The sequence below is a fragment of the Hippichthys cyanospilos genome, chromosome 2 (assembly GCF_059441005.1).
Source record: "Hippichthys cyanospilos isolate Australia breed blue-spotted pipefish chromosome 2, RoL_Hcya_1.0, whole genome shotgun sequence".
In the NCBI taxonomy this organism is placed as follows: Eukaryota; Metazoa; Chordata; class Actinopteri; order Syngnathiformes; family Syngnathidae; genus Hippichthys; species Hippichthys cyanospilos.
The window spans coordinates 18,685,051-18,706,973 of NC_142370.1; the positions used below are offsets into that span (position 1 = coordinate 18,685,051).

A 21,923-nucleotide genomic window follows, 5' to 3' on the forward strand; every position below is an offset into this window, starting at 1 on the left:
AGCAGGACGCTTTCAATGACTGTGCCCACTAACTGCAGACGAGACTGAGGGGTGGACCTCTGCGGCGGAGGCTCCACCGAACCCCTGAGACCGACTCACCGAACCCCTAGGGTTCGATCGAACCCAGGTTAAGAACCACTGCTTTAGACAAAATCACTTTGCCGCTGATCCAGCAGCGGCTAATGAACTAATGAACCTCAATACTGACAAATGAATGCAAAAATGATCATTTATGTCTCACTATCTAGCAGTGGTGGCACCATATTGATGAATAATAATAAAAAAAATCTGAACAACACTTAAAAAAACCCTTACAGTTTTAGATGGTGTACCGACATTCCAGAGGTGTGACGCACCTATCTGAGAAGTGTGGATTTGTAGTCTGACACTATCCTGTCATGCCGCCCATCATTTTTTCACAGATGATTTGGCTTTTAAAATTCTATGCTACCGGAACAACAGCTGAACAACTTTGTCATGTAGAACTAAATTTCCACCTTGACCGGGCTGTGTAAACAGAAGTCAAAATTCCCTGTCAGGAGAGCACAGCCTGCAGCACACATGCGAGCTTGTTGAATGAAGCGTCCAGCCTGAGCGGACTTGCCTTTGCCAAATATGGGAAGGAATGAGATCTCCAAAAAGATCATTTGAGATTAATTCATTTCAAATGTTGTTCCTTGTATTTGCATCTGCTCATAAACAGTAACATTTTTTTTTCACTTACTGTAATAAATGACAGAGATTGATTTTTTTGGTTTGTGTCATTTAAAATGTTCAAGCTTTAGCATCCATCATAGCACAAAACCACTGTAATATATTTAAATGTCAAACGTCAGCTTGGTGACAAAACAGCCATTAAGACTAGTGCAGCGATCGCATATTAAAATGGCTTTGGAATATGACAAACAAATAATCTCGTTGAGGAAATTTTCATGGTTTAAATCGGTACTGACAATAGCTGTTACTGTCGGACTATATCACATTATATTACTGTTGGAAGGATTAATCGATAAAAAAGAGTAATCTGTAACAATTATTGAATCTCTTAATCGTTTGTTTTTGTACTTATTTAACATTGTCCAAATCCTCAGAATTTCAACCTCTCACCAATAAATATTCTCCTATTTCTATAGTCCTCCATGTAAGCAGACTTATATCTTTGTATTGAACAAATAACACATCATCAACATTTTTGTTTAAAAAAAAGCCTTCATATTACATTAATGACCAAACCAATAACCGAATTGTAGCCGGTTTATGATACTAAACTGTCAGTTTGACATAATGATCTGTTTTTGACCAGAAATCTTTCAATTCATCAACTAACTGGCAGAATAATTGAGTGTTAAAACAATCATTGCTTGCACTTTATACCCAAAATCATCACACGTGAAGGCCCACTCGACACCACTAAAGACAAAAAATAATCCCCCCAAACTTATTTACACACATGCACAAGAAATGAAAGACACCGCCACGTCTATTCCAGTCAGGAATGAGGACATTCTGATTTAGGTGGTCTGTGCGGGAGACTAATATCCTGGATAAGATTTTGGCTCATATTTAAAGTAACCCAATATGGTAAGACTCGTGGAAAAAATAAGTAAAAAAAAAAAAAAAGACAAAATCAAACAAAAGCAAACGTAACTGTTCTTGACATTATGAAACCGTGCACAATAAAAGGGTGTGAAAGCAATGTGAGCTATGCAACGTGTGTTTCCGGTACCATTTTTGAGAAGCGAGTCAGGGGCTGAGAGACCAGCTCCAATTGCCCCAGACGACAGCTGGCCGATGCGGTACTGAGACTGGCGGCCACTTGGAAGGGAAGATCAGACCAACATGGTCAGTTGACTCTTAGTTATTTATAACAGAAAGATACCTCATAAAAACGCTGGGTATCCTGTACACAGCAAAGCAATGACACCACAGTGCCCTTAAATTAGCTTCTGATGACGTCATATGGTTAAGAACTTTGACCCTGTGCTACATCGGGCATATTGGATCCAATATCATTCCAAATCAACACTTATGACTCACTCATAGCCTCAACGTACATTACTTTTTCCTGAACGCTTGAACTACTTTGTCCAGCTTATGTATTATATCTTCGTACTCGTTTATATCAAGGTTCACCTTGAAATTTACCTTGTGGGTGAAATGACCCCAAATTTTTTCAAGAAATGTAATCCTGCTTTTGAAATGATGTAATATTTTAAGAGATGTCAAATTTTTGTACAGCAGCAACAGTGAACGTATCCACAGAAATATTCACACAGATATTCAGTGAATGTTCTTTGAAAGTTGAATACTCATTGCACATTGAATATTAGTGAATTAGAAGTTAAATATTCATTAAAAGCTGGCATCCTTTTAAAAGGCAAGCACAGACTTAACTGCAAGCGATGAAATATTTATACTCATTTGTTCCATGCCGGTCTTTGAGAAGAGAGCTGCAGTTTACGCTCTGGTTTTCCCCATGCTGATGTCAGTACTTAGACCCCCCCCCCCCCCCCCCCCCCTCCCTTTATTTCACATTCTTCATTCCTGCCTCAGGACCAAATAATTGGACACCACCTGTTGACTTGGGCTCACTCATGCTGTCCAACTTAATGGCAGGCCAGAACTCACTCATGTCCCCCCTGTGCACTCCATTAGCTCATCTCTCAAGTGTGTGGGAAAGCTGTCTGAATAATCCCAAATTGAAGTACACGTCTTGTGCAATGTTGCTGGTAACAGATTTCATCATCAAGGGTTTTTTTCTCCTAATTTGACACGTCTATCAATACAAGAGAGGATGGGAGCGACTTCACGACACACAAAGCTATTATGCTAGACCTTGGAGTAAATTTGAAAGTAATCCACTCAGGTTTCAACACAGGGCATAAAACGCACTTGAAGTTGATTAACTAGCAGGAGGTACAACGGTGACGCGATTCCAGCATGTTGAGGTTTTGCTTTGTAATCTGAGATGCAATTCAAATTTAGGACACCACGTCAGAACCGGCTGTTAAGCCAGGATGCCACCCTAAGCACATCAAACTCCCTCATCTTTTTTTCACAACTTTGGAAGCTGTGCGACGAGCGAAACAAATAAAATTAGGGTAAGAATATTCAAATATTATATGCAAATATATATAAATATATTATATATAAAATATATAAATATGCAAATATTCTTCAGATTTTTAAGTCATTTGTCTGCAAAGACAGATGTGCACCATTCCTGATGCTCTGCACAGCACACCCCCGATGGGAAGTACCTAACAAGTGTTTTTGCAAAGCAGTACACCATGAAACAGCTGAATGTGGGAGTGGGGAAGGAAAAATAAGAGTGTGTGTGTGTGTGTGTGTGTGTGTGTGTGTGGTGTGTGTGGGGGGGGGGGGGGGGGGGGGGGCACTCTTGCACTCTTGAAATTAATTCTGGGCAACCACTCCTGTTCTTGTTCATTTTTCCAAAATGTATTTTAATTACATTTCATTCATTGATTTAACTTGTAAATTAAGGGTGTGAGTATTTTTTATCATTGTTGCGCTGGATCTTTTACCTGTCTGTCTTGGGTTTGGTTTCAAACGTATCGCAGAGGCGCATGCGGCATCAGAAGTGGCGATGCAGTAAATTCACAGAGCCATGCGTGTTTCGACAGTAGATTAACATTGACCAGAGAGACAGAATTGAACAATGAGATGAAATTATAGCAGGATGTATGCATCTGCATTGGCTATGTCACTTTTGCACTTTGCAGGGGATATTGTTCATACACATTAGCTGTGCTTTTCTAAAATACAGGTCAAATATTAAGGTCTAGTGTCCCAGCAGCCACACTGTGGGAGGGATTTACAATAGCAGTTCACTGGAAGTTGTGTTCTGAACCTTCCAATATGAGGTTGGGTTTGGACAAGAACCAAGAAACACAGAAGAAAGTGATGGTGCGGCCAATTGCTCCTCAGCGTACTGACACACCCACACTTTACTGTAGGTGTCCAGGATCCGACACTAAGCCTTTTTTCAGGTTGTGGTGGCCCTGCAATGTATTAGGTCTAGGCAATACCCCCCCCCCCCCAATTTTGATTTTCTTCAGCCATTCTGGACTTTTCACTTTGAATGAATTTGAGTTTAATACAGTCACAGACATTTATTTAAATGTTAACGTAAACATTTTCATAGCTTCATAGCTTGTACATAATTTGCTTAAATGTCACAAAAGTGAATAAAGTTTGACTTATTTGCTGTGCTGGTCTGTTTGGCTTAATGAGCAGTGATGCGCAGTTGCCGAAAAATGTGGTATTTCATATTTACTGCACTTCCTGTACAAGTGAGTTCATGAGGTCAAAGCCCTAGGTTTTTGCTGGAGTCCGTGATTCCTTCGGAAACAAAATACTGCACACTTTAGACTACTCCTGCCGCATGTTCATTATGTAATGACCACAAATTGACTTTATTGTTAGGATTCAAATCAACTTGTACTTTTGGAGGCAGAGATGTGACCTTCAGCACCAGTCTAAAACGGGGCTTTCACAGCTCCTTTTTCCTTTGTTTAGTGAAGCAAGTCATTTACTCCCTCCAGTCCCAGGATCAAGGCAAATCTTAACTATCCTCCCAAAAAAGAAAAAAAAAGTCAGTGAGATTTACTGCTTTAACTATTTACCCTAAAGCAAAGCAACGCGAACATTCCTGAGGCCAATTACTGGGTTACAGCATGTGAGAGGGGATCAGGTGCCCACTTTGCCGGCATCAAATGCCTTCTCCAAGATTGGAGTCTGGACTCATATGGACTTTTTCTATACAAGTTTAAAACCTTTGCATTTAGATTTTATTTGTCACCACTTGACAAAGGATGAAGAGGCAGGACAATGGCAAAAACTGGCCTTAACTTCTGACGAGTAGCTCGAGGAGAAGGATCTGGGGAATCCCAGTAATGCAAAGGTGGGCTTGCTCAAGCAGCAAATCACTTTTTTTGGCCAGTCTGAATAAGAGGATAAGCATATCTATGTTGTTATGGGTAATGAGCTTACATTTCGTTCATTTGACAGATTGTACACATTTTTATTACATATACAACTGTCTCTTCCATTATTTAATCTCTCATTAATATGTTTGAACAGAAACAACGTTTGTTAATGAGTTCATGAGCAAAATCCCCCTGGTAATGTTTTAACAGGATCCGACAGCTGTTTAACAGTCGAGCGCTCGTTTGAGGCGTTCTCTGCTCTTCTAGTCTAGTGCATCCATGTTTGGAAATGAGTGTACAAATCCGAGACAGAGAGTGAAAGCAAACTTTCGACAAGCAATGAAGGAGAGTGCACGATGGAGACACGGCTGCAGCATAAATGTGGGTCAGAGGGAATACTGTTGCTTGAAAGATACACACTTTGGTCCAAGGTCATCTCGAGGCATAGCGGGAGACGTTTTCCACTAGGTCATTTAGTTTTATAGAAACCATTGTAGGAGAACGCACCTGCAAGGAGTACCATGTTTAATTTTACGATTTGCGGTGTGAATTGTGTTTTTATCATTGACGAGACATGTTATACGGAGCAACCAACGTATAGATATTTATTTTTATTGATGGTGTGGACTGAGCGAGTGCAGTTTATTATCTCACCTGGTGAATCATCCTGTCTAGACTTTGGGCCCGCAGCAATCTGCCCCATTTTTAATCAGACATACTGACAAGAAGGCTTTGCTGTGGTTTAAAAACTTAAAACAAAAGTTAACACAAGCAGATGGGAAATGTGTTCATGATCTCAGTGCAGCGAATGTGTTGACAAGAACAAACCGCTACTTAAGTGGAATTAGATGTTGAATTGGCAACAGGGGCCACAAGTAAAGATAGTGGAGATACGAATGCAATCATATGCACTCACATGCAATCAGCTATGATGCGGCATACTCTCTTTTTCTCTCATTTTTCATTGGCTTTTTAAATTTGTTTGGCACCAACATGTTCATAAAGTACAAAGTCAGTGTATAACTGTGTACAGAACTACAGAAACTGTGGTTGTAAACAACATCAGTGCATGTGGGGATTCCACCATCACCAAAAGGCCTATGGCTGCTCAGGTGAGCATATGAAATACATGAATGACAACAGTTAATTTGCCCTTCTCTTTATGATGAGCCCCAATACAAAAACACTTATCGCCCTGCGATTGACTGGCATCAAGTTCAGGATGTCCCCCGCCTACTGCCCGAAACCAGCTGAGATAGGCACCAGTGAACCTGCGACCCTTGTGAGGATAAGCGGCTCTAGAAAATGGATGGATGGATGAATTACCGATGTTGAAGTGAGAATAAAGGGCATGATTTTTATATTTTTAATAATATATTTTTAAAACCCTTTTTGAGCACAGAAATTGATTCACGTCTTTTCAGTTCTATTTCATAGTTATTCCATTAATTGACACCTTGAATAGATGCACACAATTGCCTTACTGGTAAATTTTCTCCTGGTTTACAGCCAAAAAAAAAAAAAAAAAAAAAAGCATGCAAATAAGCCACACTGGACTATAAGCCAAGGACTCAAATCGTGAGAAAAAAGTTGTGGCTTGCAATTTAAAAAATACAGTATTTATGTGTTTGCGTAAAATGATTTGAGTCCCTCAATGAATGCCACTCAATCTACCAAACAAGTATTGTGCAAATGGTTCAGAAACTCCCTTTCTGCAGGTTAAGGTTGGCCAAGCGTTCTGATGTTTTTGAAAGAACGTCTGAGTTATTTTACTCTAGACACAGCTGTTTGAAGCAACACATTGTAGAGGAGTGGGGGTGCAGCTTTTTGGTCCACTGCTCACGCAGCAAAATTCGGCCTTGAAAAGAGATCTTAGCTTTGCAATACATATTCTGACCAAAGGAGCCCATCCACCAACAAAACAGTTTACAAAATCAAAACAGTGAAACATCAAACTAATTTTCACATACAGGCCTTAATTTAAAACTGTGTTTACACCTTCGAAGACATCTGTTAACCAAGAGTGGATGCATACATACAAGAAAGCAGAAGCAGCAAACACCTCTTTCATCAGCCACAGACGTGAGAGGTCCGTTTCCTTCGATAATGAGATGTAATTATAGGCACGACGACCCAGTATGTTGGTGTGAAAGCCGAAAAAAGGCGGTGAACATCACTGTGAACTTGTGCTTCCAGGCAAGCCAGAACAGGCTAAATCTTGCAGTAGGAAAAGTGCAGACATGCCTTCACCAATCATAAAACATCATCACTTTGATGATGATTCTTAATGCCTATGAGGAATGACAACAGCTCTTAGGTTGAACCCTGCGGAGGTCTTTCTATTTAGGATTCATATCCGTAATCGGAAAAAGAGGGTCAAATTAGGACTTTAACAGATTGTGTAAAAGTAGTTTGTATAGGAAGTGAAAGTTAGGAAATAGTGAAAGTTAGGACAATCTGATGATTATTTCATTGATGAATTGATTAATCGTATAAAAGTCTACATTTCCATGTCTTTATTCAAAAATAGGACATTAGGAAGATAATCAGTTTGCTGACAGAGATCGGAGCATATTTACTGGGGACAAATTGAAATTCTGAGAATTTGGACACTGTATACATGAAAAAAGAACTCTAAATGATTAATCTGTTAATCTGCATCTTTATGCAATAGTTACCACAGCTTATTTTTGTCAAATCTAAAATCTGTAAACTCAACCTTGGATTTGAAAATATGACGTTCAACTCCCACATCATTTGTCAGTCCCACGTGAATCTAGCAAGCTCTCATTTGCTGGCATCTTATCCCTTTGTATTGACGCATGAAGCCTACTGTATAAATGATCTAGGACTGGTATTTAAAACAGATTTAGTTATGATTACTTGCAGCCTACATGATGAAGTCTGCAACAGTGTTGAGAAGCCTAAGAGCAACCCTCTTAGGAATGAATCAGAAACTAAATTAAACCCTCTTAGGAATGAATCAGAAACTACATGAAAAAAAAATGTGACAAAATAAAAGTTTACCCTTCCTTGCGTGTTAAAAGGTCAACCTCAGTGCCAGAATATCTCGACAGTCACCCTTGTCCCCACCCCTTGATTCCAATACAAAGTCATCCTATTTGGGAATACAAGGCCTCTTGGTCCTTGCACACTTCTCCAACCGCATGGGGTTTCTTTTAAAATCTTAACCCTTTTAAAGTCTTAACTGACCGCCTCAGCCAGAGTTGTGGCCAGCATGAAGATGACCAGGAAAGTGAAATTGTTACTGTCCCAACCAAAACCATAAATCCCTGCTTAACATCACTTTCCCGTGACTTGCATTAAAAAGAAAGGAAGAACACAAGACAGTGAATTGGGGGTGTTGCATTTAACCAAACACCGCAGTTGAGAAACAATTACAAATAGAAAAAAAGCAGCTGCTGTTCCCACAACTTGATCCTGTGTTGTGGCGGGGCGCAGGCGCTGTTCGTCACCAGAGAGTTTCTGTAAACCTTCTCAAGTGGCCACAGGCTGACTCATACTCCCCCACAGAGGTTCAACTCCAAAACTAAAGCAGATGACACCACTGATTAGCATTAGCAAAGTTGCAACTGCCAAAACTACGTGGCCAACTCTTTATATTCTATACTGTTACGGGATGTCAACAGTTTTACATACATATAAATATACTGTAGGTAGTTTCTTGCCCCTATTTACAACAATGCTAACGTTTGACATCTTCTCAAGTTTCGCCATTATGATAGTGCAACATTTTACAAAACATGCCCCCCCCCCACACACACACACACAACAACAACATTTACATTTTTGTGTGTTGCTGCTTCAGCCATACAGCGCTGACATCAACTTGGTTGTCTCCTGCAGAATTGACAGAGGTCTATAACACCAATCTAAAGCAAAAGTGGAGTCAAACAAAAGTCATTACCTCACACCAGTCAGACTGGATCATGAACACCCAAAAATAATTACTGCCTCTTTTTTTTTTTTCATCCTGTCACATTTTTACCAACTCAAGTATTTTTTGTCACAGCAATAAAAGTCCTGCCACTCTGTGGAAACATGCTAGTACGAGAGGTCAGGCGAACATGACTCAAAACGTATATACAGTAAAGTTTATTCATTATACTTATTGATCCCCAGATGACAACTGCAGAAATATTGTGGAAGAAAAAGGAAAGGAAAGAAATTGGCTTCTGTCTAGCCACCACCCTTCCCACCTTTCTAGTTGTGGTTTACATAATTCTCCAAATAGGTAAATAAAGCAATCACTGTCACAGACATATTTATAAACTGTAATTACAAAATCAGTCGAATCAATCACAAATGTTAAAGTATTCACATTAATTGAGGTGCACATAATTTTTTTCATGGGTTACTCACATGCGTACCAGGACATAGTATTTGTTACGCACCCTTTCTTTCATCACAAATAGCATTCCTCAATGTCCTTCATCGTGTCGCTCCCACATTAGCAGCACACCTTCTGTGCGCACACAACCAGCCTGCTTCCACGAAAAGTTTCATAACTCCATCAGTTATGATTTGCACGGTTTGTTCATGACCGAGTTTAATTAGTCCAAGGAAGTCAGAGGTAAATTTTCTGTCAACTGTAAATTGACAAAATAAACAATCTCCTTCACAAGAATGATACGTTGCCCAGACTGGCTGTCCAAGCCACCTGCTTTTAGAATGCGGGAGTAGACCAGCGTGTCGGGAGAAGACCCACGTGAGCACGGGGAGAGCATGCAAACTCCACACAGGAAGGCTGTGGCCAGCTGGAATTTAACCCCTAACCCTAACCTAATAGCATTTTACCAAATTCTGGAAGGTTTATGCTTTTCAATATATCTATACGTGAACAACCTGTCATTTGATACTTGCAGTTACTGTGCAGTTTTGGTTTGTGGGGTGCTGAATGACATTTGACTGGATGGAATTTTCAATTGCTTCCCATTGGTTTGGTAGCCACAATTTTTGTAACCTGATTGACACGTAAGTTCTTTATTGTGTGACTTTCAGCCTAAGACTTGCAAGCTGTCTGGTCGACTCACAAGCTCCGAGTCACTTTGCAAACAAAGTCTTTGGTTTCATTGGCTTTATTTTGAATAACTCAACATGAGCAGGGATAAAAGTTGAATTCCTACTCTAACTGATAGCAATCTGTGAGAGCTTGGGGAGTTTGGAAATGATCAGGATGCTTAGTGGCCATAATTTCCAGAAGCTTACCATAGAGTAGTGATTTCAATCTGTTAAACTCTTCAGTACTAACAGGATTCACATTCCAATTGTATCCATGGCTACATTTTTTTACATGAAATACTACAGCCGACAGTATACAGCCAAGACAGTCTCTTTTTGCATGTCAGTGGCACCAGGCTGAAATCCCAAATCATCACTTTTCAGCGGACCTAAAAAATGACATGTTTTTTTTTCAACCATTAGTATTAAATCATGAAAGAATTAAATGTCTTGAAACAACACATTTGAAATTAAATGCTAGCAGATTTGTTTGACACGGTATTTGGTGAAAAAAAAAGCTTAAAATAATTATTAAAATTATTATTATTTGAAAATGATTAAAATAAAAAAAACATTAAAATCAGTTTTAATGTTAAATGTCACAGGTTGTGCAAAAAAAAGCCACAATTGCAGGTAGGTCACAACAATTAACATGTGAAACCACCCATTCAACATCCTGCCAGTAGTGCATCGCCTCAATTTCACAGTTTTTGTAATCATCAATTTTTAAAACGACGAGAATGAGTATATCAAGTTACTGTGATTTACTGCCCAGCCCTCCTACAAGCAGGTTAACTTAGTGTTCCCCATTAACAGTGGACCGACGACCTGGGGCCTACAATTTGGCTGTTGGTCTTCCCAAAGTTTACTGACACTGGCCCAATCAGACCAATGCAAATTTAAATTAAAAAACAAAATGTAATGAACTCCACATGTTCCTCCTTTTTTTTTTTTTTAACATTTACTATTCGACATATTTTGTTTTATCCTCCTAAATTGATCAATCATGATTGATCTTTTTACAACACAGCAATGACAACATACATTTTATATTGGAAAAAACATGCACTCTTTCTATAGGGAACGGCTCATACAAAGTATACTGTGCAGAAAACATACTTACTAAACAGAAGTATTTTTTTTCTTAAAGCCTAAAATAATGCAGTACAAAGATGCTGAATATTAAATAATCAGTGAATTTGAACCTAATACATTTTGAATATACAGTAGTGGGCCTCTGCCATTTCTGTCAGGATTACCATAACATGGCTCATGGTGAAGCCACGGTAAAATACTTGTTAAAATGCACAATGCTACATTACTGACCTTGTCAATTACTTAACACATTATGTCCCACTTATGTCCAATTCAGGTGGAAAAAGTGGGCCAGTGGGTTACAACAAATTATATCAAATACAGCCGCCTGTTTGACTGACTAAATTCGGCATGGAGCAGGACATTCAAATCCCATACAGGAAAGCCTGAATAAACTTTTTTTTTAGGGGAAGTAGGGTCCTCTTGGCGCAAAGACAGACATCCTTTCCCCTTAAGGAAGATGACTCAGCTTGGGTCAAAGGTTTCAAAGACTCAAAGGCAGATGAATCTGAACAATAGATGGCCACAAACATTTCCACCTGAATGGCCTTGTTACAAAAGCAGACAGTGTGATCAGATGTGTTAATTATCCTCCGCAGGCTTCCTCGTGCCTAAACACAAACATTAAAATATGCAGAAATTCTTACGTTTGCAAGCAACGCAAAACTCAGCTCTGCAACTTACAAAATAGAACGATTAACAAGGGCGTCGTCCCAAGCTGCTGTCAGCCGCAACACAACGTGCTCGATAACTGACACAACCCTCCTCCGCAGGCTTCCACGTGCCGAACAACTAACATTACAATGCGCAGAAATTCTTATTCTTACAGGCAATCAGGACTGCAGTTTACAAGTTGAAGTAACCAGTTGCCATGCTTGTGCCAAATAGCTTGCTGATAGCTTCAGTGACATATTGTAGAGTACTGTAGTTCCTAGCCTTCGCCCAGGCATCAGCATCTAACTTTGTCATCTGCCTTCCATCGTCCTGAGGAGATTCGGAGATAAGTCGACAATTGGGCCATTACCAAAATTTCAGCTTTGGTCCCTGTTGTATTGTAAACAATCAGTCGTGGTTTATTTATTTATGCATTGTTACTTTATTTACAGCTCAACCCTTGGCACATATCGCCAATGTATTTCACATGACATCTTGACTTCTTCGTGGGTATGTTAACGTATATCATTACATGAGTGACACCCAGTGTCCAGAATGAGACGCTACAGCACCATTTTATTCTGTTCAAGTCTTTGCAGGTACTGCACTCCTTTTCTTTCTTTGGATGTTTGTCTTTTGTTATATTTGTTTATTATATGTTACATACAAAATATGTATATTTTTGACAAATGGAAAATAGAAAATTTACATTTGTTTCATGCAACTTAAGGAAAAATGCTATACTGTGGTTATATAAGTGGCTCAAAAGAAAATTACTGTTTTGTTTTTTTAAACTTGAACTTTTCTACTTTTTGACAATTGTGGGCCTGATACGGAACTGGCCAGTGTGCAGAACAATTGTCTACATATAATTAACATTAACTGTTTTTGAGATACTGTATATAGCATGATTTTACCTGTACAGCCTGCTTGAGGATTGATTTTCCTCCATGTAGCTCCCTGAGCCAAAATGAGTATGACACTCTGGTTTACATTATCTTTGTGGTGACTCAAAATAAAACGTTTGCTTTTACATTGGAAAACAAAGATCAAGGAAAAGTGATCCGTCAGCCACATAAGCCAAGTTTTGACGTACAGTAATTACCATAACGGGACAAGCTAGTAGGCGGGCGTCAGTTGGCTGTTATCAGCCAGTGCCTGTTGTAGCTACAGCAGTTTGTGTTAACTGAGGGTGTTACGGCATTATTTTCAATAAAGGAGCAGGCTGAACCAACATCCGAGTCCATCCTTGTTCACACACAGGAATATTACTAAAATGGAGAGGATCATGTAAAGCGTAGGGTATGAGGGCCGCAATCCAGCATGTTTTCAAACGCTTCTGTCTTAAACACACCTGATTCAAATCATTAGCTCATCACCAAGCTCTACAGGAGCTTGAAAATTATCCTAATCATTTGAATCAGGTGTGTTTAAGAGAGCAGCATCAAAAACATGCATGAATGCCGCCCTCGTGTACTGGAGTTCAAGACCTATGATGTAAAGGTTATGATGTCTTCCGCTGATTCAATTAAAAGCGGCAAGCTATAGAGCTGTGTGCATTATTTAGAGAACATGGAAAGGTATACCATTTGACTCCTTTATTACTTGTCGCAATCATAAACTTGATAGAACACGGTTGGTGCGCTACTTCAGGTATTGATGGCAAAATAAACTTGAGCTGCGTCACGAAAGGGAAAAACAACTGCTTTGAACGCATTCGATACACTGGGTGTTCACAATGTGGGAAACCTGAAAGACACTTAACCCGCAACAAATATATAACCTTCAGATATGAACACAAGAAAATGTATCATTTACAAAGATGAAATGTATTCTGTTTTCTTGTCATTTTTACATAGTTGCCAAACTGTTGGTACACGGTGACATATAAAAATATATACACGGTCATATACATGGATGTGTATTATATTTGGGGAATCACGGTATTTACTTAAAAAGGTTTCCCTTGTACCCTTCCAAGTGTTTTTGTTAATACATTGTTTTGCGCAGTTCAACTCTCATCTCTGCAACCCTTCCACTCCCTCCCTGATTTGGGTCAACACAACAATAATTGATACACCGTTATTTTAAATTGTGGTGTTTGAATAGTGATGGCCACTGCCTATCCCGAGTTTATTATCAAATAATTTACATTTGATGGGTGGTTGATGAGCAGAAAGAGGGAAAACCACAGTTAAAGGAGATTGAGCAAAGACAATTGTTAGGTAAAAGAAACTATATCTGCAGGGGTAGTGTTTTTGTGTATGTCTGTGTGTGTGTGGGGGGGGGGGGGGGGGGGGTGTTTTGTCTGGTGGGACAGAAGCTCATTTAGCAAACTGCAGCCTGGAGGAGGTGCAAAGAACATGGAATCACACAAGATGTCTTCACAGATACAGACGTGGCCATTTGTAAAGAAAAAAAATCAACTATTAACATAAGCACACGCAAAATTGCTTAAGAGCACTGAGACGTTCCAATTACTCCATTGTGTTTCTGGACAATAATGTAATTTAAGCACTTCTGGGACTAGTGCAAATGAAATTAAAAAGTGTTTGTAAAGTGGTTCCAAGTGTTCATCTTAATTTTCATTTTTGATTAAGCATATGGTCATCCCTGCACAAATCCACTTTGTGAAGTGCTTTTGTGGATCTGAATTCATGAGTCTCAAAGGCCTAGCGATGCGGGTGGTGGGTAGATTTACAGGCACAGACTTGTTGTGCAGTAAAGGGAAGAAGACTCCACTGACATCAGGGTGGCATTTATTCTCGTTATACAATGAAAAACAAAGAGAAACATTATTTGGGAAATCCTTGAGCACCATCCGGCTCCAATTTACAGAGAAGGGCAGCAACTCCAATCAGAAGAGAAGTATACACGTAAAGAAAGGAAGACGTAAGAAAATGCAGCTCTGCCAAAACAGTGGCTTCGCATATACAGTGAGCCATTAGAAAAGACAATGGCAGACTACAGAGCAGCTTCAATGGCCGCATTACACTCAACTTAGCATTTCAATGGATCTCCAGCAAATGCATGAATGGTGGTCCCTTGTGGAAAGGCAAAAAACAGGGTTAGCTTGGGTTCAATACTCATTCAAGTTGGAGTCAGGGCAATTCCAATAGGATAGGAAAGGATTTTACAACCCAAACACAAGTTCTGATTTGCCACATGCAAATACTTTCTGACCGTTAACCAGTTTTATTGCTCTTTATTTATGCCGCTGTCTTCATATCCTCCGTGACCCGACTGAACCCTGTTGAGTTTCGTGCACCTGTAGCTACATAACACAGGAGTGGGGATAATCAGTAACAAACAAGGAGCCTATGGGCACATTTAAAACTTGTGGACACACACACTATTTTGATGATACTGCAAGAATAAACATTTATTGTATAGGTCAAAAGGAGTGCTGTCAATCAATGACTTTTTTTCCCAACTAATTAATTGCAAAATATTCCATAATTAATCACGATAAATTACATTTTGCAACAACTATTTCCTATGAAGCTTGTACCAATTTTTTACTTGATTGAAGTCATGGAATTAAATAATCAAATAACAAAATAATGACAGCGTGGCTGCCACATTGTGCTAATGGCCCCTCTGACCAACCACTGGAGGCAAGATTGATGAAGTTTCTTGCCCAAGCACACAATGGCACATGACTCGGACAGAGCAGGATTCGGTTACTGAACTATTTGGTCTACTGCCTGAGCCATGGTTGCCGCTCCAAGCACTATTGTTGTTTCAAAGACTAATTTAAGAGCTTTCTTTGAACATTAAATATGATTATTTTCCAGTAAAATCCAACCAAGAAGAAAACTACCAAATCTTACTGTAAAAAGTGTCTAATTTATTTAATTTTTTTCAATGAGCTTTTAAGCAACGTTTTGCAAGTAAAGCTATGTTAATATTCATCTTCGTCTGTCTTTGTGCCAGTAACTCTGCACTTGCTTTGTTTGTACAGTTCAGCTGCCGTATGAAATAAATAGAACTGAATCATCTTAGTTAATCCATACATTTTCTAGAGCGGCTTACCCTCACAAGGGTTGCAGGCTTGCTGGTTCCTATCCCAGCTGATTTTGAGCAGTAGGCGGGGGACACCCTGAAATGGTTGGGTTGAACAATTTCTTCAATTTGTCATATGTCACTAGTTCCACCCATATCACACTGTACAACAGTACGCCGAAGGCATGGACTTTATGCGAGACATACTGACTCCAGGCCTCATTGTAACGTATTGTTTGCAAATTAATAACACAAAACAAATGCATTCAAATGTATGCATTCGCCCCCATAGTATAAGTACTTGATTTCCATTTTGTACATCAACGAAAACACTGAATTCCATATATTTGGCATTACTGACACCTACACCACTGTTTCTAGGTAGACGCTTTCTTGGTAGAAACTGCACTCCACATAGACACGTGGGTATAAAAGGGTACACAATGGTACCGTATCAAATTGGTGAAATTACTAGGAACGTATTGTATATGAATGAAGGTAAAAAAAAAAAAAAAGAATTAAGCAGGAAACCAAACCTAAATCCATCCTCATATCCATCCTTTTTTTTTTTTTTTTAATTACTACTATTATTACTTATACACCCCTGTGGTTGATCAGGGATGTTTTTTGTAGAGTGACTGTTTTCCCATCTTGAGACCAGTTTTTATGTAAATTATCTAATTTGTCCAAAGCAAAAAAACAAAAACAAAAAAAAGTGCAAAAATGTGGAACCTTATGTTGGGAGTGTGTCAACATCCGAAAGCATTAAGAGAAGAGGAGAGCAAACGTCAGAAAATAATATTACGTAAAAAATGTTACTATATGTAGAAAATGTTACCATAATCAGCTTCTTAAAGTTCGAGCTGAAGGATGGAGTGGTGTTTGATGGAAGGAATAGAATCCTGATAAATAAAAACTCTTCAAGGATATCATCTTCGAGGCCACGAACAGTGAGCAAGGGCATCATCCAGCACCAGCAGACATTTCTAAAAGATTTGGTTCTCTAGCAGATAATATTTCTTCACAATTGGACCGAAACACGGGTTGACCCACTCAACACTAAACTGCCTCGTTATCCAAGTGCCCGCGTTAGCCCTCCACATCACTGCAAGCTAAACGACTAGCATCAGGGCGGGATCTAACCAACGGATGAGCAAGAATGAATTTGTATTTCTATTTTGTATCTAAGACCCAATGAACAGTCAAAAGGCAAATGAACTTAACGAATTAAAAAATAAATAGTCTTCAACTCAGAGGCTAACACTATGCCATTGGCCCAAGGGCATCACTTATCGGGAAACAGCTGTTGGCAATGATCACCCCATTCATTGGCTGTATACAAACATTTCCATGACAGTGACTCCTACACATCGCTTTTAGCGACAGGTATATTTGAAAATATAGAGTGTATTATTTTAAAACACACTATACACACATGTTGTATATGCTGCACTGGTATGGCTGGGCAGCAGCAAGATGGAAACCTTGTTGTGAAAGCTGATGTGTTATGGAGACCACAGCATGGCAGAGAATTGTTGACCGGCCATTATGCCAGTGGCGTGGTCAGTCACTGATGAAAACTTAAGAAAAATATATATATGAAAACTCAAGAATCATGAAGCCAAGCCATGTTGAGTCTTTAATAAGTTTTAACTATGCGGGCCCAAAGGCTCGAAATTGGCAACTTCAGTCTGACCCACGTTAAGTCACAACTTGAGCCTCTCACTTATCTATTTGCAATTGTAACAGAACTCAACAAGACACTAGCTGCACTCTCACAGCACATAGGAAAAGGTGCTATTGCTTTGAGAGGTGCAAATGGAAAGAGTGGGACAGTGCATACGATGAGAAGCATCGGAGAGTATGTGCACACATGTCGAAACACGCACAGTGTTGCTGTAGCGCCAGCTGAAGCGCAGCTGTGTCTGGAGAGTGCGGATTTGCCCTGCACGAATGCAGTGGCGTGACGTAAAGCCTATTAGAGAGCCAACCTTTATTTCACAATGTCTTCTATTACAAAACAATGAAAAATATAGTGCATTTAAATCACTTTTGGCACATTTTTATATTTTGCTCTTGCGATGTGGTACTTTGTGCACTTTTACAGCAGCTGCTCGGGGGGAGAGATCTACCTTTATTTGGTATTCTTATTGAGATCACATTTGGAATTTAAATGAACCTCGAGGAGCCTCTGATGAGACATCAACACACGTCTATGACCTTGGCACAGGACCACCAAATCACACTTCCATGGCGACAACAAACATCCACGTGCCAGTCGGCTTGAAGAGAGGTGAGCCGCTTCGGTGCAGCCTCTTGCCACCAGCCGAGATGGCTTCTCTCCTGTGGCTATAACTCAACAATGCAATGTTTACTGAACCAAGTCTTCAAGCAATTACTGAACGGGTGTGGTGGTGGTGGCGTCGGGACGGAGGGGGGGGCCTCTTTCTGTTCAAACGATGGAGCGTAGTTGGTGTTTGCGCTGCTGTGCTCACAATCCTCATCGACTCTCAATGGGAACTAACAAACAGGTAGTCTGAATCAACAAAGAGCGACCACAGATGAGAGCGCAACAACTCTGCTTCGTCGGTGAGACAGACAGTGCGCACCGACGGAATCCAGAGATTATCTCGTCAACTTGGATTTGCGTTATGTGGATGAGGTGATTGGGTTACACAGTGGGAAATTGGAATTATTTACACAAATGACACACATGCAAAATATACCGTCAAAGGAATTTAGGCCACCCCGCCCCCTAACTTGAGTCCAGCCACCACACCGTCAAGTCAAGTGACACTTGTGTCAATCTAAACTTGGAGACAAGGCTGAGCCAAAAATGTCAGTAACCATGTGAGGGATGATGCAAATGAGTTACATTTGAAATGAAAGCCAAAGTTGTAAAAGCCAAAGCAAACTTTGCACACGCTACTGTCACCTCCCAGCGAGACACAGATCCTCATTTGTGACGCAAGCCCCGGACCACCGAGAATTTGATTTTTGGTGCGCTGATGTGCATGACCCCAACATTCCAGCAGGCTGGGAGGAGGGTCCATGGCAACACAAGCACGGCTTGGTGCTTAGTTGAATTGAGCTAAGTTCAAAGCCATCATAGAGGAAACATGCTCGTGGTCCAGGATCATTCAATTACGTTTTGGTAAGTTTGGGCACGGTGCTCTATTGAAGCTGCTGTTCAAATGCGGGGCCTGTACCTAACGGCTTCTGGCTAACGGTAATGACAAGACTGGCCTCAGCATGTCACTGCTGGATGGCAAAAATACTTTTAGACCAACAGTATATTGTCTAAATGCGTCAGGTGGATAATGTACAGTATTCCTGATGATCGACACAGCAACACCCCATCGCTGAACACTCCTCCGATCAAATCAGCACTGGAAGGGCTGATATCTCAGCAATGACAGCTCCAAGACACCCAACGAGATACCTCCTAAGTGCTGGTGGGGGTGATTTACCCTGAAACCAAAGCTCTTTTACAGAACTTCAATGTAAGAAAAAGTATTGGAAGTTTGTACAAATGAACTGATGAGTTGAACGTATCCAGCACTAAAAAATATATCATACAAAAAAAAAATAGCACAATGTTGAGCGAAGCAAATACAAAAGTAAAATTTTAAGATTTTTGCCAGCTTCGGAGGCTTTAGCTGCGGTGGGAGTGCTTGATGGATGACGCAGAGGCAAGGCCATGCAAGTCTGACTATGAATAGCTTGTTTCCGTGGACAAACTTAGCACAGCTTCACTCCAAAGGACTCTTCTAGTTTGTCACTTTAAAAACGCATCCTTGCACGCAGCGCTGGAATCTGCAATCTCGGCCGCTTTGCATATGAGCGGCATTATACACATACAGTAATGTGGCTCATCACCTTTAAAAGTACATAGTAAAAGATCATCGTGCTGCTTCCTGTTGTCTTAACCTCAAGAGGTGATGCTTTAACTTGTATCTTGGTATACGGTCATAGCACACAAAGTTTAAATAAGTACGAAAAGTCATAAAAGGTTGGACTTACAATAACCAGCTGGCATGAGAGTAACAAATACAGAAGTCCATATTTCCAAGAGCCCATTTTCCTCCAACCCTGCGCAGGCTGCAACTGCTGGGGTAAGTGGAAACAACAAGGTCCTTCTCTCCTCCTGCCCGCTTTGCTGGACCGACTCCTGCACCCTCTCCGCGCGGTGCTTCCCGGGACGAAATCACACTTCTCCTCGGCGTCCCGTGAGCCGTCGGGACTTCATTAACAGGTGCGAAAAAGAGGAGTGGAGGTCCTTGCGGATTTGCGGGGGGGGTTGCGTTCGGCGAATGGTACCAAACATGCGCGTTGGACTGTGCACTTCAACACTGTGAAGTGGTTGCGGGGTGGGCGAATGTACTCTTTGCAAGTCACAGGGAAGTCCTGTGTGGGACGGAAGAGCGCACTGGGAAAGTAAAAGGCGGAATGGAATTCAGGGAGCCGGTGGCTGATCACAGTACCGGGAGAGACCTCGCCTCGCAGACGCAAGCACGCGCTTGCACACATTAGTTTTTGCTTTTCATGATGTTTCAGCCGTAAACTATGGGGAGAGCTCTTTTCCGATCATAAAGAAATGTTTGGGCCACACCCGACCCGGTCATTCATCACGGGAAAAAATACGTAAGGAAATTAAATCTTACAATGATAAAGCTTCCTCTTTTTTTTTTTTTTTGCATAACATTCTCGTTATCGCCCTTGTAGTTTTGCATATCTGTTGCTTTAGATGTGTGATCCGCTGAGTCAAGTGATTCCATCTTAAATTTCATCAATTTGTAACGTCGTTGGAAAAATGGCTGGTACTGCCAATGAAAGTTACATTGGCATTATGCCCCCCACTTATTAATTTATACTGACTAATGGTGTCTTCTAGACACACTGCTAGTATTACAGTACAGAATGTCGAGTCAGAAATTTCACTTATTCCATGTTACATGGTTATGTAGGTGTGGCGAAAATCAACATATACATTATGAATCTGGGTGTATTCGCCCTGCGATTGGCTGGCAACCAGTTCAGGGTGTCCCCCGTCTACTGCCCGAAGCCAGCTGAGATAGGGGCCAGCAAGCCTGCGACCCCTGTGGGGATAAGCGGCTTTAGAAAATGGATGGATGGACTGTAATAAGTTAACTTCTCACAACAGCAGCGAATTGTGGGACAATACAACAAATGTGAACGAGAAATGTGTAAAAAATTATTCGGCTACAGAAAAATGTTTTCCAGGTGTGTTTATAAAAATGTATTTTTTTTTTTTATAAAAAGGTGACGAAAAAAAAAGGCATACAATATTGGGTCAGGAAATCTCTACACATATATAGAAGGTACTGGCCTTGTAGTTTCTATATTTATGCAGGTTTCGTTTGAACACGAACGTTCGAACATTCAGCGCTCTCTCGTGGAGAAAAAAATATCACGCCCCCAAATTGGAACGAAGCGCGAAATGTTAATGCCTTTCATCATGAGATTAAAAATAATTACCATTACCTATGCAACCAGTCTGTAAATATATGGGTCATGCCGATTCTATATAAAGGGCTGAATCAATCCACTCTTTGTGTCTGTAGCAGTCGGTCAAGAGCGACTGTACCACTGGATTTGTCACAACAGCTGCCGCCAATTAAAGGCTGAGGCTAGGATAGAAATAGAAATGTGCTGCACTTACGGCCTCATCAAACCTTGCTCGAACACACCTATCAACTACAGATCACAGCGCGAGGTGTCACATTTGCAGTGTCAGATTTGAGGAAGGTCTTTCGACTCTAAAGCTCCATTCTAGCCTGTTAGCAATTATGCAACGGTAGCTGCATGGAAAAAAAAAAGCTTTTACGCAAAACAACTAAACTTATTATTATGATCCATAATAAAGCCAATATACCCTTAAAAGGACTTTTGGGGATACTTTTCTATACTTGTTGGCATACTTGTTACTTAATCCTGAATATTAATTCTGTGGCTATCAACATGATGTGGTATAACACAAATGGAGACAAATTATTGCTGTATTATGGACTTCATTAACAAACAGGCATTTCCATCTGTGGGTAGAACCACATCGTCTCAATTGTCTTTGGTAGTTATTGATCATGTCCAACAGTTTCAGTACTTTTTTTTTGACCACCCTTTGTTCTGGATATCATCAAGAGGCAGAACTCTTCACCCTCTTCTTTAACCATTGTT

The 21,923-nt window shown here is 40.3% G+C and overlaps 1 protein-coding gene across 1 annotated transcript in view; it reads right to left on the reverse strand.

Moving 5' to 3' along the window:
- hspg2 (heparan sulfate proteoglycan 2) overlaps positions 1–20,064 on the reverse strand; it is a 95,057-nt gene extending 74,993 nt beyond the window's left edge. Inside the window, exon 1 of the mRNA XM_088442005.1 lies at positions 19,749–20,064. Coding sequence (XP_088298131.1) covers positions 19,749–19,805 — 57 coding nt within the window. The 5' untranslated portion in view covers positions 19,806–20,064. The remainder of the gene's footprint in view (positions 1–19,748) is intronic.
- Positions 20,065–21,923: the final 1,859 nt, after the last annotated feature.